We start from the raw sequence: 18,575 nt of genomic DNA, 5'->3' as shown, positions 1-18,575 counted from the left end.
ATTCACTCATTAAACATACCCAGTGAAAAGACTGTCCAGAGAAGTACAGGACGGAAAAGAACTTTATTTAAAAAAGGTGATCTTTGACAGAAGGAAACGTGTACTAAATGAGACATTCTATCGGTAGCGGACAGTTCTTATTAACATCCAGAACAGTGGAACAGACAACAGGAACGAAACAGGCCAGCTCAGGTTGACTCACAGGCTATTTCTAGACAGTGTGATGGCTCACAACAACGTTTTCCTCTTCGAGTTGTTTTATTTTTTTATGTTTTTCAGAGGATCTCAGTCACAAAACTGAACAGTTTTACACCAAATGCTTGACATATAAAAAAGAAAAACACAGTAAAGATGGCTCGCCAACAAAAAAAATGACGATAGTACATTTCTTGAAACTATCACGCAAGTTGAACCGAGTACTTCATGAAGACGGACAACGAATGGCAAAACTGCCTCAGGAGAGAACAGAACGATTACCTTTTTTTTCTACCGAAGTAACATCAAGCCTGCATGTCAGGGTAAACACATCACGTGGGAATACAGAGGAAATGATTGGTTTTAAACGGGGGCTCCCCCCGCCGTCTCCTCACTCACTTTGTAATTTACCTCAACAGTAAATCAGAGCTCACTTCTGGGCGCTCTGACTTCAGCGTGGAGTTGTCCTCTCCCAGCATTCCTGCGCTCATGAATCATTCTGATTCCTGGCTTCCACCAGGCATTTCCTCTACAACTCTCAGAATTCAGCAAGGCGCAGAGCTCACAATCCAGGACAGCCTTCGATTTGGGCGACGGGAGAACAGGGAACACAGAATGTCATTCTAGAGCTTGTTCGAACTGTCAAAGGACTATTCCAGGATTCAATAGAAGTTAAGCTTAATCGACAGCACTTAGCACAATATCGATTACTACAACAATGCAAAAAAATTACTAAGGCCGATTTGTTAAAATACTTACCATTTCAATAGTATGTAAACACTACGCTGTGTCATGTTAACATGATAGAAGTATGAAAATTTGCTTACTAACCTTTTCAGTGCTAAGTTATATATTGAGTTTTACAACTTCGCTGCCAACAGAATGTCTAAAACCCAAAAATGACATAAATATGGTGACAAGAACTTTATAGCTCAAATAATAGACAAATTTAAATAGAACAATTAACTAACATTTGTATAAAAATATTATATATGTATAATTTTTCTTTTTTTGTGGTAATCGGCATTACCCTACAAGTGCTGTCGATTGAGTTTAACCTGTGTTGAACCTAGAATAACCATTTTATTCTGTTGTTGTGTGGATTTTCATGGTTACTGACTTGTTTTCATACAATTTGGGAGTCTCCCAGCAAATTATGAAGTTTTTATATATGTATATACAAACTGTGACATATCTTTATAATAACATTCATAAAAAGCAAAGAAAGATCTATAAGAAATCCATAGTGCCATGGGAAAAAAAAAATCACATAAATATCCTACAAGAGCTTTGAGTTGCTGTTTTCCAAAGGGTGGGTAGAAAGTAGAAAGGATTTCTTAAATTATCATTTCAACAAACAATCAAAAACTGCTTCTTAGCATTTAAAAGACCAAGTTAGCGAAATGCTCATCTTATTCAATTATGTACAAAACATACAACGCACAATACAGAGATCACTTCACAAGTTCACGAATGAGATCAGTTCTGAAGCTCCCAAAGCAATGGCTCGGTGTCGTGTAAGCATGTCGCGTGTATGTTAGCCTGTGCCTTCGTGTATAAGTGTGAAGACGTATCTGTCATTTCATATCATGGCCTGTATTACCACCCTCCCTTTAACCTGGTGAATGTAGGAGCTCTGCTTGTCAGCCAGGCTCTGATTGGCCATTGTCTCATCATCACTGACATTGGGCTCCTCTTTCACCCGGATGACTGGGGGTGAAGCATAGATGTTGCTATCGGGACTGTGCTTCCGGATGACGCCACCAGAGGGCGATCTGTCCTGCTGCATGGCCTGGTCGTAAAAATCCTCTCCCTCTTCCTCCTCTGACTCCTGCAGGTGGGCGTTTGGCTGACGAAGCTGCTCAATTGATTTCGAAATCATCTATGGGAGAAGGAAACATGATTTATTATTGGATGTTCTGTCAGATAATTGTTTCACTCAATGAGCCATTTATTGTCCTTATGCCAATTCAGGCAACACAAACTCATTCACAAGATGGAATAACAGCCAAACAGTGAGCCTCATATAAATATATCCTTTATATCTCCCACTTAAGCCTGTAAGCGGATGCAAAATTACACAGGTGCCCTATTTAGCGCAGGTAAAACATTCAGTTGTTAAACCAGAAAACTAATCCCTGATTTCTCAACATTCATGACCTCATTTCTCTCAGAAATCATGTATTTCTCCTAGCTACAACAGTTTAGGTTACAGACTGTCCAATAATAGATTATTTACTTGTTAATAATCAGGAGTTGCTTATGAGTTGTTAATTAATGGTACAAACAGAATTCAGTTTTGCTCTGGAACATATAGCAGGGTCAATTAAATGAAGCTAATTTGTTTTGTAGAATCTATTCATTTATTTAAAAATGCATATAAGTTCAATTCATGTTTGAATTTTTGGCATGTTTGAATTTCTGAATTAAAATTAATTTTGATATTTTTGGTGGGGTGTAAAGGTAGACCTGTCAGAGTGATACAACTGTCCAATGTCATAATGAAGAAAAAAGAGCTTAATTAAAATAATTAAATTCTTGAAAATGAATGCTTAAATAGTCTGTAATAATATATTACTTTTTCTTAGAAAAGAAAATTCAGAGAAATGCCAAATCAGAGAAATATAATGCAACCAACATGCAGAAACAAAAAATACAATACGAAATGATATCTCATAACTGTCTGAAGGTAAAACCATCCTAAAAATATCAGACTGACCATTAGTTCAGATTGTAAAATGTCATGTAATATGAAAATCTTAAGATGTGTGTGAATTAATAATTCAAGAATTTACTTTCAAAAAATGAAAATAATTATTTGCATACACTCGCATGTATTCAACGTGTAGGTAAAATAGGTTTTATTTCTTGACCACATTACATTTTTAAGAATAAGTACAGTAAATTTAACCACATTACATTTTTAAGAATAAGTAAATTGAGACTTATACGTATGTTTCCAAATTCATATGGCACCAATATGAACACAAAGACTATATTCCTAAGAACCTGTTTTAAACAGCTTCTTATGCTCTCTGCATTTAATACCTTTTTTGGATTTCAAATCAATTCACATGATTTGAACATAAAAAACAAATCAGTTAGCACATTTCGAACTGCAGTCAAACAACCATACCAGTCATTTGTGACCCAGACCAGACAGCATTTTTTTTTTTTGTACATGGCCCTAGTGACTAAGGCAATAACAATAAATAGCTCAAACAAGTGCTCTCTGGACACTTTTGATCTTCATGTCTAAAAATTGCACTTGTAACCTTGAATTTCCCACAGCATTCTCAGCAATAACAAGGCAGATCAATCTGCAAGCTCCCGCTAACAATGGAGTCTTTCACAGCGCGAGCCTCCCGTGTTGTAAACCTTGCATGTGCTGCAGAATAATTGCACTTAAACGGATGGCCAGGTCACGGCTGCTAGTGCACAGAAACACAAATATTTCCACAGGGGAACAAAAGTATGCATTCTATCCTCATTGGTCCCTATTTGAACTTGTCCCTGTGCAATTTTGTGGTGTTAGCATGCAACTGATGACTTAATGCTTCTGAACCCAGAACAGGTTTTTCCCTAACATAATGGAGATGGGCTGTCCAACTTTAGGTCCCATGTGAACTGAATGGTATTTCAAGGAAAATTTGTGTGCTTTAGGATAACAACGTAGTCATTCAGCTTCATCTTCCCACAATAGCAGTAAAATGATTGTTGCACTGACAGGTTGGTTTAGTGATTGTACCTTGTTGATGTGGACCTGTTGCTGGTACTGTTTCTGCTTCTCCAGAAAGTTCTGGTGTTGCTGCTGAATCACAAGTTGAGCTAGTGTGCTCTGGGGCAGCGGAGCCGATTGGGTTCGGTTTAAGGGCCGGTGACGAGGCAGTTTGGGTCGGGTGCTACTCGGAGAGCTTTCCATCATGGCCAGCGGAGAAGGAGGATGCACAGGACTTTGACCTATGTAACAAAATGTATGGATCTGGTAAACACAAATCTAACAAGTTAAAAGTTTCACCCTCTCATTTCATTAAACTGAACTGTTCACCCTAAAATGAAATTTATCACCGTTTACTCACTCTAGATCTCCTTAGCATGTTCCATGTTTGAGCAAGTGATGTTCAATTTATGAATGAATCATTCTTTTAGGTTGGATCAGCTGATCCGATTTGATCACAAAGCTGATTACAAGATTTATTCTACTGTATTGAAAAAAATTCTATTGAATCTTCTGAAGTATTCTGTAATAATCTTATATATTGCAGGTTCTGATGTTCTCACCAATAGAGAGGATCTTTTGGTGGCGGAGCTGCTCTTTTTGGAGGAGGTGCTGCAGGAGAGCTTGGTGGCTGCTGCTCACTTTGGTCTCCATAGCAACAGACAGGGGCACTGGACGCAGAAGTTGGGTGGTCAAACCCTGAATGAACGCTGATACGCCACCACCTTCAAAATGCTTCTCCTGAAGTCCTATAGCAGCCTGACAGGCGATAGAGAGGATATGGTCTATTTATTCCAACTGGTTCACTCGCAAATGTATTCAATTTTATTGATTCAAACCTCAGTATGTGCTCTGAGAAACAAGGGGATATGTGGAATGGTCTTGGATGTCTCTTATAGCCAAATACAGTATATATATATATATATACATATGTATTTAATCTTCTAGATAGGGAGCAATAAACTAACTGCAAATTAACTCAAGATTAAATATTATTTGGAGCTACACTTGATTATTCTGGTTTGGCTGGACTTTAAACAGCAGTAATGGATGAGGTGACTGGGGAGGGCTGGAGTAGAGCCGACACCAGACACTTAAGCACAATATTTATCTAAGGCCTATAAAATCCCCCAAGGTCAAAGGCCAGCACCCTGAGGCTACACATATCATCCAGTCAGCCAGTGATGGCTAGTCTTTCAACAGTCAAAGCAATGTGCAGCTGAGCCAAGACCATAAACTACATATCTCCTCATTTATCAGTGTAAACATCCACATTAAATTCAACAGAATTAAATCACTTTTGGTGAGTCTAAATTGGAGTTTCAAAGAGACATAGATTAAATGCAACTTTTTATAATAATGTTCTGATTTCACCTTACAGTCAAGTGACAACTTGCACTAAGAGGGTCAACAAAGTAATATTAAAGTATAAAAAAATTCACACTATGTATTGCACTAAAACTATTCGCACTTAATACAGTATTGAATTCTATATATCATATTTAATTTTAAGCAAAAATTTGTTTTAATTAAAATTAAATAAACATATAAATATTTACATAATACATTAATATATACAAAACATTAAAACTTTTTAATCATTCCAGATTGGTAAATTAATAATATCACACATTATCATTAATTGACAGTGAACTAAAAGTTTTGTAAATATAATATATATACAATATTGTATAAATATTAATAATATGAATTGATAGAGACATATGATATTTATACAAAAAAATCTGCAATATTTAAATATTATTTATATTATTTAAATTTTTACTAAAATATTATATAACGTGTAGTTTTGCACATAAGGGTTAAATCTCTTTTGAAAAGCATTTATGCCTGAATAAATTGACACACACACACACTCGCTCTCTACAGCCATACTCATTACAGTCTGATTGAGTGTTACCGAGTTCATAGGGAGGTTTTGTGTCATGTTGTTCTTGCCAAAAAAACAGACTTTCTGTGAGCTGGCTTTAACAGGGGAAGTTATGAAAAATGATGCATGTCTTTGGTTGACTTACACTGATGGGAGAAGAGGCAGCTGAGAGACCCAGGGTGATATTGGGCAGCGATGGAGACGTATAGAGATTTAGCATAGACACTGAGCTTTCAGGCCCTAATAACCTCGGCTGTGATGGCCACCGCTGTGATGGAAAAAGAGAGAGAGGGATGGAGGGAAGGGAGGAGGGAGAGAGAGAAAGACAGATATTTTGAAATCCCACTATGGACCATTGGAAAGACCAACAGCAACAGAACAATAAACTTTAATGTACTAAAACGAATGACTGTTTTGTTCCTGCCACAGCAGAGCTGTAGAAGCTTCACTGATGGAAGTAAAAACCAAGGTCACAGAGAAGCCCACAAATGCAGAATCGTATTCCATTTGCTATAATTTCTCCAGCTGAACTGTATCAGAGAAAAACAGTCTCACTGCAGTACTACTGATCAGTTTTCGACTGTACTTCCTCCACCCAGTGGTGTGGCCCATCAGCATGTGGCAGAGGGGCTGTATTGTTTACCCTCCAATCCCTCCTGCCTATTCACTGACCTGTATGTGGATATCCAGCCTTATTTATCCCAGGGGACCAGTTCCCACTGAAAGAAGATACCCAATGTAACGGATCACAAACACGGCTAGCTTTCGAAACTGGCGCGGTGTCTGCGGGTAGCATTGCTACGATCCATGAGATGTCAAGCTTATGTCAATACAACAGGGATCGGGCGTGTTTGTGTTGTTAATGTTTTTTTGGCTACCAGCGGCTGGTGGATCAATTAAGCTCAACCACCCACCACCTCGACCCTGGATCGCAGCGCAATAAGCATTCCTTGTCGGCTATTGCATTGGAGGTTCATGGGAGTGTAAACAGTGATGTTGAAGAATAACACAGCTGCTAAGCTGAGGCTTCACAGAGATATGCTACATTTGCCCAGAATGCACCTCTTTGTGAGCAAAGGCCACAGGGACCCAGAAGATCCAAGCCATGAGGCACCCAGGAAGTGACTCAGAGGGAGCTAATGAACTTGGGCAAAGGGGAGAAGTCCTCCATATTCCTAAAGGAACAACTTGTTTGTATTGGCACAAAATTTTGTGATTATATATCCACATGATTATGAAATCAATATGCATATTTATTAGTTACTTAGTTAGTTTTGTGCCTATAATTTTGAAACTGATTATTTTAATATTTATAAATTGCCCCCCCCCCCTTCACTTCCATTCTTAATTCCTCACTCTAAAGTTCGAATTAAGTTAGTGGTGATTAATATATAATATATAAGTTGATTGAGCTTAATCTGGAAACTGCACTCTATTTTGATGGTAATAGTGAGAATATGCATAGGTGAGCCCTGAACGTAACTTAATTTTGAGATATATCTTCTCTTTCTTGTCCTGAGCTTTACGAGTGCTGCAGGCAAAGAAAACCACATAGTTATGCCAGTAAAGGTTAGCGGTTCAGAGCAGGAGTTTGAGGGAGGAAGTGAACTGACTCTTTATTGTCCGTGCTGGGAGCCGTTTTCATTGGAGTGAGACGGACAAGCAGGTCACAGGCTGTAGAGACACAGTTGTGTTTTCATAGCAGCACGAGGACAGGCTGGGCATGTGTCGAGGAAATTTATGGGTGCAGCCAGGTGGCCATCAACTTCTCTTTTAGTCGTACAGGTTTTAATCTTTCAGGAAAGCTTGGATGAAACTGCTGTGAGATATCTTAACTGTTAATAGACTTTCGTACCTGTAATAAAACAAGTTTAATGCAAGTACCTCTGTACGTGTGGTGACTGGTAGTGAGGAGGGTCCGTTTTCAGCCCCCAAGGCACTGTAGGCCCCGTTGGGTGAACTGGGCCCTGATCCTGGTGCACTGCTGCTGGCTGTGGATTCTGGGGAAGATTCATTTAAACAGACATGAGTGCAAGAATAGACATCATCGATAATGTAATTTATAAACTGCACAGATCTAGAAATTCTTCATATGGTTTTGAAAACAAAAATGTTTATACCAAATTAAACAACAGTTTTATCTAAATTTAAAGTCAAATGTAAATTACAGGTATATTTACCTGCACTTTGAATACATATCATTGTCATTGTGCAACACTGATATTTGAATATTTCAGATTTTTAATGAAGCTTTTATCTTCATTATGGAAACAGGACAGTTGTTCCAGCCTGTTTCTTCTGATTTTGTCCCCCCCAAAAATGTATATTGCAATATTTTAATCTATCTATTCTATATATCTATCTATATATTTTAAGCGATATTGACTGGTATCTGGCTGGCAGCAATAGGATTATGTCGCATTTGGCATATTTACATTTACTGGATTTACTGGATGACAATCTTGCCACCATGCTTCCAAAACCAACCACCAACTGCTGCCACTGATACATTATAAATACACAACTGACTGAAACACCATGGAAAAAATCATTTGACCGGCCAAGGCTCAAAACCACATTGGATGGTCCTCTGTATGACACCTGCCAGAGCAGCTGTTACATAACAGGATCAGCACACTGAGCTGCACACACAGTGAACGGCTGCTGTGATTACTGGAGAGAAACCGACAGCGAACAATCAACTGGTAGAAGGTCTTTTTGTTTATGCCCCAGGCGCGTCGTCAAATATTTAAATGCATTATGGGATGGCACTCCTACCCAGAAGCTCCAGGGCTCTCTTTTTGAAGGGTGTCATGATGCTCCCTTCCTTCCTCCTGAGAAGCGGGCTGCTCCTCCTCTCTGCAACCTTCTGCTTTAACCTGGACCGCACCTTCAGATTGGGCTCTGAGACTGGAGAGAAAACATAATAATGCATGTTAATCACATATCCAACTGTTTAGTCTAATCTTTTTTCAGCCAAGTGTTGTTATGGAAATGTTTTGATGCATTTGTAGCTATGCGTGTCAGAAAGTAGGAGAGTCCACATCCTTGTGTAGTAGCATTCCTGTACTGTGATGTTATAGGACTGTGATTAGATCTGTGGGCATTTACAGATTGTTTTCAAAGATCATAGTTTCCTCATCATCTGGAGTAAATTAGCCTGAGCAACAAAGGCTTTAAGGTGAAAAAAAAAGGTTGGCAAGAGTCAGGCTGACCATACACTGTGAAAAAATTATGTTCAGAAAAATAAGAAAGAATACATTTTTTGATTATATTATATTATATTATATTATATTATATTATATTATATTATATTATATTATATTATATTATATTATATTATATTATATTATATTATATTATATTATATTATATTATATTATATTATATTAAATTATATTATATTAAAAAAAATACTTTGTATATAAATTAACATTTAGGATCAGAAAGATTTCTTTATCAAAGAAATTATACTTTTATTCAGCAAAGACGTTAAACTGATAAAAAACAAAAGTCATTTAATTTATAATGTTGCACATGATTTCAATTTCAACTAACTGTTGTTCTTGTGCTCAAAGAAAACTGAAAAATACATGTAATCTTCCACAAAAAATATTAAGCTGCAAATTAATTTTCAACATTGATAATAATAACAAAAGTGTCTTGAGCACCAATCAGAATGAATGATTTCATTATAATATTTGATTTTCACATTTTAATATATATATTTTTAATAAATGTATTTGACAACACCACTGTTTTTACTATTATTTATTTTTAAACGATATGTAATTCATCTAAATAAATTATTATTTATTACATTAATATTCCAGATATTATTAATATGAAAAACGTAATACTAGAATAATAGTTATAGCCACTCTAATTAATTCAATCTACAGATCTTTTATGAGGTCAACTATAAATTTTACATGCGCTCAAGAGTTCAGCAGTGTTTATTTGTAGAGGGTTTTTTCATAGTTAGTATAATAGTTCATAAATTAACAGACAAATTTGATGTTAACAGATGTTTTGGTGAGTCAATGTAGCATGTCACACACGGTCTATCCAAAAATATATTCATGCAAAATGTGCAAAAAAAGACTGCAAGTGACGTGAAATTTACATGATTATATCAAATGACACCCTATGGAGTAATTTGTCATCATTTAAGTTTTGTTGAATTATGGAGAAGTGTCTGTTTACATGATGTGTAGTTATCTGTTTCTAAACAACTCTGTGATGGGAAGAGCGTGAGTAAGCCAGCCACCCACATACAGTACAGTGCCTCCCTTTGGGAAACACCCACATTACAACTAGCAGCCAAAAATACAGAAATTTGGTCTCATTATTACGAGTGCCATTTTATTTTTTCCCCTCAGTTCCCCGTGGTGCAATGGTAACACTACCATCCAGTGTAAGCAACTTATAATCTAGATCAGTGGTTCTCTACTGGTTTTGCTTTACAAGCTAAAATGGACATAACATTGGCAAACAAACAACAATATACAACAATACAACAAAACAACTTGTTTAGCAAGAGAAGATGCATGTGACACAGACACACGCACACACACACACACACACACACACACACATACATATACATACATTTATATCACAATCAACAAAACCAATTGTGATTTTATGCAGTTACACTTTTTGGGGCCAATGCACATTATACTATATGAATATTTACAAAAATATTTTAGATAAATGTAAAAAATGATCAAATATATAAGAAATAATTTATAAGAAAAAATAACATTGATAGAAAATGAAATGCATATATTAAATGATAATTGATAATTATTTTATTATAAACCATATTTAATAAATAATAAATAAATAACTTATTAATTTAACATTTAATATATATATATATATATATATATATATATATAAGCACTGTAAGTCGCTTTGGATAAAAGCGTCTGCTAAATGCATAAATTTAATTTTTAATTTTTAATTTTATATATATATATATATATATATCATTCACTTATTGTTATTAAATAATAATTAATTTTCAAAATACTGCCTTTTAAATGCTGACAAGTATGTGATTAGATGTTTTTTTTTTGTTTTTTTGTTTTTTACAGTTACAGATTTTGCTTATTTTAGAAGAGTATTGTTGCCATGCTAAGACACTTGAAGGGAGCAGCCGGATGAGGGAGAGAGAGAGAGACAGATGTTGTCATACTAAAAAGACATTTGACCAAATGGATATGACCATATAGGATGACTTGGTATGAGAAGTGCGAGTCAAGGGAAGACACAGCTGTAAGTAATAGTCTCAGAGGAGAGAACGAGAGGGAGAGAACTGGGCCCCAGACTGGGCTGCTATTTCAGGGATCTTCAGAAGCAAAGGCAGGACTCTCTGCTCCCATCTAACAGTGCACTAATGGGATGTAAATCCTGCTAGTGGAGTGGGCTGAGAGCGAGCTGCAGGGAGCCCTCTCCAAACAGCCTTGCACCCCACACTGTCCTGATTGCCTGCTATTTTTATCCAGCGCTACAGCCTGTCACCACGGGAATGCTACCCTATTGCTGTGGAGGTGGAAGAGTGATTGTTGGTGGGTTTAGTAGGAGGCTGTGATCGTGATCCCATGGGAGAACACATCACTCTACTCCACAACTATGGGAAAAAACAGCAGTCATCACTCTGACAGCAAGACAGGCCTGACACCTGCTTGATTTTTCCTTGCACTGACATACGGCCTGGAACCAGAAGCCAAGTCAAACAGGAATATGTATGAGGCAAAGACTTAACAGGCCCATAAATCAATCATATTATTACATTTGAAAGCAGCGCTGGAAGGCACATACTGCTGAGGTCTGTTTATTGTGTTGTTTCAACCCAAAAACAAAGTTCCCTTCAGAGTTGTGTGGCTTAGTATGAGTCCGAGAAATGGCCAAAAAACATCATATCTCATAAGATGTGCAAACAAGACTCAATCAACTCAATCGCCAAATGCGAATGTAAAGTAAAAATGGCTAAATAAAGAAAACACAGTTGCTTGTTGTTAGCTATGGTAACTTAATTCATGCATGGATGTACAGTATATGTATTATATTATATATATTATATTTGACTTGTATATATATATATATATATATATATATATACATATATATTTGATAAAATTAGGTTAAATATAAAAGGTTAAATATAAAAAAGGAAATTTAAATAATCCACCTGTCATAAGGACACATATTTACTTTATATTTCAATATAGAAAAGATACGCAAAATACAGTCTCATGACTGGTAAGAACTTTTTCTTACATGTCTGCGATTCACAGTAATTCCACACATTATTACACTAATGCCACAATAAGGTGTGAAAGAAGGTACATTTGGACCTTGACAATAACTATTTATTTTTATACACAATGTATCGGCACCGTATTAATAATCAGATTACATGTGCAGAAAAATTTATCGGGAATAAACATTTACAAATATTTACTTTGATACACTATAAATAAATAATTTATTATATTTAAATATTCAAAATTGTATAATTCAGATCATCATCTACCATTAACTTCAAGGGACAGCAATAGACTATGGTAAAAATTTTACTCTTTGAGAGCATGCATATATATATATATATATATATATATATATATATATATATATATATATATATATATAATATGTATATACAATATTGTTCATTTATCAGTCAGGCATTTCAATTTCAGTGCTTCTCTAGTTTTTGTGCATATTTTGCATTTCATTTGAAGAATGGCTTCGTCAAACTTTCTAAAGGCAACATTTATTTGCACACACCTGATCCCGCCTGCAGCCTGTCTGATACCTTTTTCTCTCATTAGTAAAAATACAAACACCTGTTTACTCAGGAGACAAGGACTATATTATGCAACTTGCATAACCATATTACTTCATAATTGCATCTCGGTTCATTTTTCTTTTCTTTTTTCCCCCTTCCCACATCCCTCCATCTCCAGTGGGGAATAATGGCTTGATGTAATAAAGCAAGCCTGGTCTGAAGGCCCAAAATATCCACCTTTCAAAACACACACAAACTAAAATCTGTCTCATTTCAGCTGCACCTGCTCCACATGTTTGTTATCTGGGTCAAGACTAAGAAGGTTTTTCTTCTCTTCAATAAGCTGGACTATTCCTGCCAGCAACAGTGTGACGTGCCACCACACAGATCTTTTCCGGTCCAGAGCGCGGCACACAGAAGATACGTGGTGAGTACTGATCATGTGATGCTTTGGAGATAAATGGACGGCTTGTCTTTACAAGTTCAATTGAGAACAGTGTGATCAAACCAAAGCCACATTGAGTTTTGCATATGACACAGCGCTAAGGACCCAAGGGAAATGAATAATTACTTCTTAAATAAAAAAAAAAGTGTCAGTTCCTGTAGCACTCACTAAACTTGTCTTGTTTTGGTTCATTCTCTCCACAGCGCTAACCTAACCTCTTGATTCAGATGAAATCCAGGATGTGGAGCGACCAGCATCTTTGTGTGGCTCCTGTTGCGTTCCTACTTTGAGGGGATTCTAAGTGAGACGGGCAGGAAGAGGGGGAGGGGAACTTGCATGGGTTTATACAGAGATTGGAATCCAACTAGAAGGAAATAGGTTTCATTAGGTTTAGGCAATGGATAAGATTATCACACATAAAGAATGGGTAGTTCCAAACACTTATTCATTTTCTTTCAAATACTGAACTTAAACTGATCATTTCTACTAAATGGTTTATTTCCGAAAGTTTGTCAATTCAGTAAGTTCTCTTAATATTTTTGAGGATGTTTTTAAAAATGAGATGGGAGTTTTTCGACATACCCTAACTGTCATGAACCGAAATGCACAGAGTTCACGCAGAGCTAGACAAGACGAGCGTTTGAAGTTAAAAAGTATATAAATAGTAATTTTTTTTAGAAAATGACCGATCGTTTCTCTAGATAAGACCCGTCTTTCTCGGTTGGGATCGTGAGCCCTTTGAAGCTGATTTGAAACTGCATTTTGGAAGTTCAAACTCGCGGGCAACGTAGAAGTCCATTATATGGAGAAAATTCCTGAAATGTTTTTCTCAGAAAACAGAATTTCTTTATTACTGACGAAAGAAAGACATGAACATTTTTGGATGACAAGGGAGTGACTACATTATCCGTAAGCTTTTGTTCTGGAAGTGAACTACTCCTTTAACTAGCCTAAATAGGGGGGAGGAGTTAATGAATCACTATGACAACTAACAAGGGTAACTAACAAGTCAGCCAAAAGAACAAGAACTAAACACAAGAAGTCAACACAGAAACAAAGAGAACAGAAAATACACTTCAATATAAAAGACCTTGGCATAAAACAGGACAGCACAAGACATGAAAACATGACCAAAACCACATGACGGTGTGATAGGGACTATGTGATATTTGCAAGTTATCATAACAGCAACAGCTCAAGGCCTCTCTCTCTCTCTCTTTATTTTATTTTTTTCCCATAGGACTGCCATTGCTTTCTCAGCAGGCAGTTTGGATCCCTTTCCGCTCCTTTTAGTTCTCAGGATATTTGCTTGTTTTCAGTGGAGTGAAGCAGAAATTGATGATGAAAATTGGAGGTTACTGTTCAAAAGCTAAGACAATAAACACATCTCTTTCATGTGCTTATTTGAACAGAAAAACCTACATAATTACCTTAGATTAGTTTACAGTTGGCAGACACAGTCCACATAATTTAGAATTAAACCTCACTTGCCTGATCCCTAAATTATGTAAATACACAACATGCCAACCCATATGGTAAAGCATTTAAGCAGGTATAATTGTTTACCGTCATAATTCATAGGGGCACAAAGGGGAAGGAATGTAATGTAATTTCCGTGACTTAACAGCACAGTTATGAACAGTTCAGCCTTTGCAAGGACTCATGACCGGCCAGCCAAGTGGGAGTCATAACTCACATTATTACTGATTTCCTACGAGACTCCCTCTAACACGGAGTCAACAAACCTGTGGTGTTTTCTGTGAAAAGCCTCTTATATAGCTGAAAATTGTATACCTTTAGAGTTTTAGGACATTTGTGGCACTATAGCATGCCTAGAGGAAAAGAAATCCCTCAAATAATGCAAATACGAGCTTATGCGTCGCCAATCAAGTGATCCTGTGATTCTGTGATTCTGAGAAATCCTAACACTCCTCCTATGTTTCTTAAGGCATTAGCTCATCAGCAAAAACTGAAATTAAATATAATCTGTAGTAGTTCTTGAATGCAATGCACTTAATGGTGATATTACAAAACAATAGTGACAGTTTTAAGAAGCCAACTTTTAGAAACCTACCTGTCTTCCTCAAAGGAAAGTCGTCCCGGGAGTCTTGTGGGGATGGCAGGGAGATCTTGCAGGAGGAGGACGCTCCTCCCAAAGGAGGTGAACTTTGCTCCAGAGAGGTGTGATGGGAGGCCCTGAATAGAAAGGAGATGCAAACTGAACTCCTGAACTTAGTCATAAATACAGCTGACAGCTCTTCTGGGCTCTAATACCATCCACCTTAGTATCACATTACTGATTATTAGCTAAAATCCCCTAAATTGTATTACCTTGGAAAGTCTGAAATCTAGTCTTGTGTTTATTTATTTTATACATTTTATGTACATTTTACTATATTTAAATACACTACATTTCAAAAGATTGGAGTTAGTAAGCCTTTTTAAAAAGAAATTAGTACTTTTATTTATATCTATTTTAAATAAACTATGTTCTTTTAAACATGCTATTCATTGAAGAATCTTGGGGGAGGGACTGCATATTAAAGAAACACTTCGCTTTTTTTGAAAATAGGCTCATTTTCCAACTCCCCTAGAATTAAACAGTTGAGTTTTACCATATCCGAATCCATTCAGCCGATCTCTGGGTCTGGTGGTAGCACTTTTAGCTTTCGATATTTTTCCTATTTAAAACTTGACTCTTCTGTAGTTACATCGTGTACTAAGACTGATGGAAAATGAAAAGTTGTGATTTTCTATGCTGATATGGCTAGGAACTTTACTCTCATTCCAGCGTAATAATCAAGGAACTTTGCTGCCGTGCTATGGGTGCAGTATGTGCAGTGATATTACGGAGCGCCTAAAAATAGTCCCCATAACTACACAAACTAGCTAGGACTATTTTCAGGCGTTGCGTAATATCATTCCGATATTAAACAGTACATGGTGTAATTACAGAAGAGTAAAGTTTTAAATAGGAAAAATATAGAAACTCTTTTGTCATTTCTGAGCGAGATGCTAACGGTCTAATCAGATTCAATGATCTATGCTAAGCTAAGCTAAAAGTGCTACTGCCAGACCCGGAGATCGGCTGAATGTATTAGAAAACGGTAAAACTCAACTGTTTAAGTGGTCCTTTAAGCAGCACAACTGTTTTTGACATTAATGACAATAATAAGAAATGATTCTTGAGCAGCAAATCAGCATATTAGATTGATTGCTGACAGACATTGTGACACTCAAGACTGAATAATAGCTACTGAAAATTCAATAAATTATATTTTAAAATATATGCACATAGAAAACAGGTAATTTAAATTGCAATACTATTTCATAATATTATTTATAATTTTAATGTATGTTTGTTCAAATAAATGCAGCCTTGGTGAGCATAAAAGTCTTCTTTGAAAAACATTACAAATTTTACAGACTCCAAACTTTTAAATACTGAATAATATTTAGATTTATCTATTTGCAAATTAAATTTTCAAATAATATATTTAAATGTTTGTGCTATCATTGTGCGCCATCCATTTAAAATGAAAAGTCTGAAATAAAGTTCAGATCATTGAAAACAGTAAATGAAAATGGTTTGAGGTTTGTTAAGGTTACTTACGTGTACCACAGTTTGGAACTCTGTGTGACTTTTGGGGGGACCCCATTAGATGTACTGTCTTTGGTGGATTTACTCAACAGAAACTCTTGGAGTTTCTGCTTGACCTCATTGCTGGCCACTGCACCTGTCACACCAGGAGACGCACACATGGAAACCATGAGCATCCTGGGGTTTCTTCAAATTATATTTAGATTAATAAATCTGAGACATTTCTGACAGAGCTCGACTAACATTCTGTGGTTTGCGTGATACAGACACTGTAAACAGAAAGAATGTTTGGCCTCATCTCAAGGTCAGAGAAATTATTTTATTACCGCCATTCCCAAACACAGCAGGATGGGCCTCAAACAATAGCATCTCTCCTACACATTCACCCACACACACTTCTCAAAAGTTCCAGTTCAGATGCCTCTATAATGTCATTGGCTAAACATTTTTGAGCACCTTTAAACAAATGAAGGAATATCTCCCTCTTCTGGACAGCAGGAGTGAAGCACTTTTTGCTAAATTTAAGTTGTAATTAATCTATTTGTGAGTAAATTGTATGAAACCTGTCAAGATTCATACTCAATGTGTGTGTGTGTGTGTGTGTGTGTGTGTGTGTGTGTGTGTGTATTTAAAGGTTTATTTATGTGTATATATATATATATATATATATATATATATATATATATATATATATATATATATATATATATATATATATGTATAAACTGTGTGTGTGTGTGTGTGTGTATATATATATGGTCAGTTTCATGTTTGAGTGTTGTGTGGGTGATCATGATGATGAGCTCTTACTCTCTCTGCTCTTCTCTTTGTTGCGGAGGACCAGGACTTGTTGTTCAAGGCGATGTCTCTCCAGTTCTCTCTCCTGACTCTGGAGCTCTAGTTTCCTCTCTTTCTCCAGCTGCTCTTGTTGTTGCTTCATAGCAAGTAGTTCCTGCTGCAACTGAGAAGCACATTTACATGTATTTATCAAGCTGGACTGTATGGTTGTATTGTACTTGTGGTGCTGCATCCACACATTATGTCAGTAGGGTTGGTACCTTCAAATGCTCTTGTATCTGGGCCTGATGCTGGCGAACCAGGTTCTCGTGCTGCTTCTGGAACTCAGTGATGAGTAACTGTTTCTGAAGCTGCTGCTGTTTCTGAATTAGGAGCAGCTCTTGTTGAAGCTGTCTTTCCCACACAGTAGGATCTGAGGCCGAAACCTGCATCCTAACGTCTGTACGTAGGTCCAGTGGGGAGCCCGGATCAAGAGCCAGTGGAACCTCTGGCTTAATGTCCACTGAGAAAAAAGCAGTGAGAATAGGAAGATTTAGTACAAATGTCTTTGCTCTGTTTTGAAGGTTTATTATTATGAATCATTCAGAGATATTTGAGCTATCAGTTATACATACTAATTTTGTCTTGAATACATACTAATATCTCCCGTCTTGAAATTCTAAATATTGGGAAAGCCTAAATGTGTCATGGTGTGACCAATAAAGTCAGGTGGGGGGATAGAAAAAACATAAAACAGGATATTATTATGTCATATCAGATCATATCAAATTTGGCATTTTCAATGACAAATCAAGACAATTACATGTACTGACCACTACAAAACATAATGACATTCATGAATAGATAATTCCGGTAGTCAAATTATTTGTAAATTCAAAAACAAAACAAAAAAACTTTTAACCTTGACAGTTTATTCATTCATGTGTATTCAAGTATGAAATATTTTTTCACTTGAAAGTTACACCACATGACACTTTTAAACTGACATTACTTTTAAACTGTTCTTGAAAATATTATTCAAAAAAATTCCAAATCATATGAAACCTACATGAAGGAGGAGTACATTTCTAAGAACCTGGCACATATGTTTTAAACTATTGTAGATTTTTGAAAAAGATTTTCCCTTAT

General features: G+C 36.3%; 1 protein-coding gene across 3 annotated transcripts in view; it reads right to left on the bottom strand.

The window, feature by feature from the left end:
* Nucleotides 1-1,184: 1,184 nt before the first annotated feature.
* LOC132102844 (histone deacetylase 9-B) overlaps nt 1,185-18,575 on the bottom strand; it is a 50,367-nt gene continuing 32,976 nt past the window's right edge. For 2 of the 3 annotated variants that reach the window (XM_059507526.1, XM_059507528.1), the window contains 10 exons: nt 17,708-17,949; nt 17,460-17,610; nt 16,662-16,785; nt 15,123-15,244; nt 8,583-8,714; nt 7,689-7,804; nt 5,950-6,072; nt 4,477-4,672; nt 3,944-4,155; nt 1,185-2,077 (listed from right to left, as the gene is read on the bottom strand). In XM_059507526.1, the coding sequence (XP_059363509.1) occupies nt 1,778-2,077; nt 3,944-4,155; nt 4,477-4,672; nt 5,950-6,072; nt 7,689-7,804; nt 8,583-8,714; nt 15,123-15,244; nt 16,662-16,785; nt 17,460-17,610; nt 17,708-17,949 (1,718 nt within the window). In that variant the 3' untranslated portion in view covers nt 1,185-1,777. Of the gene's footprint in view, nt 2,078-3,943; nt 4,156-4,476; nt 4,673-5,949; nt 6,073-7,688; nt 7,805-8,582; nt 8,715-15,122; nt 15,245-16,661; nt 16,788-17,452; nt 17,611-17,707; nt 17,950-18,575 lie in introns of all 3 variants that reach the window. The other variant, XM_059507527.1, reaches the window with a different exon arrangement.

This window comes from Carassius carassius, chromosome 24, assembly GCF_963082965.1.
Source record: "Carassius carassius chromosome 24, fCarCar2.1, whole genome shotgun sequence".
NCBI classification, from domain to species: Eukaryota; Metazoa; Chordata; class Actinopteri; order Cypriniformes; family Cyprinidae; genus Carassius; species Carassius carassius.
Note: the sequence above shows the minus strand (reverse complement) of the source record. Positions and strands in the feature narration are given on the sequence as shown.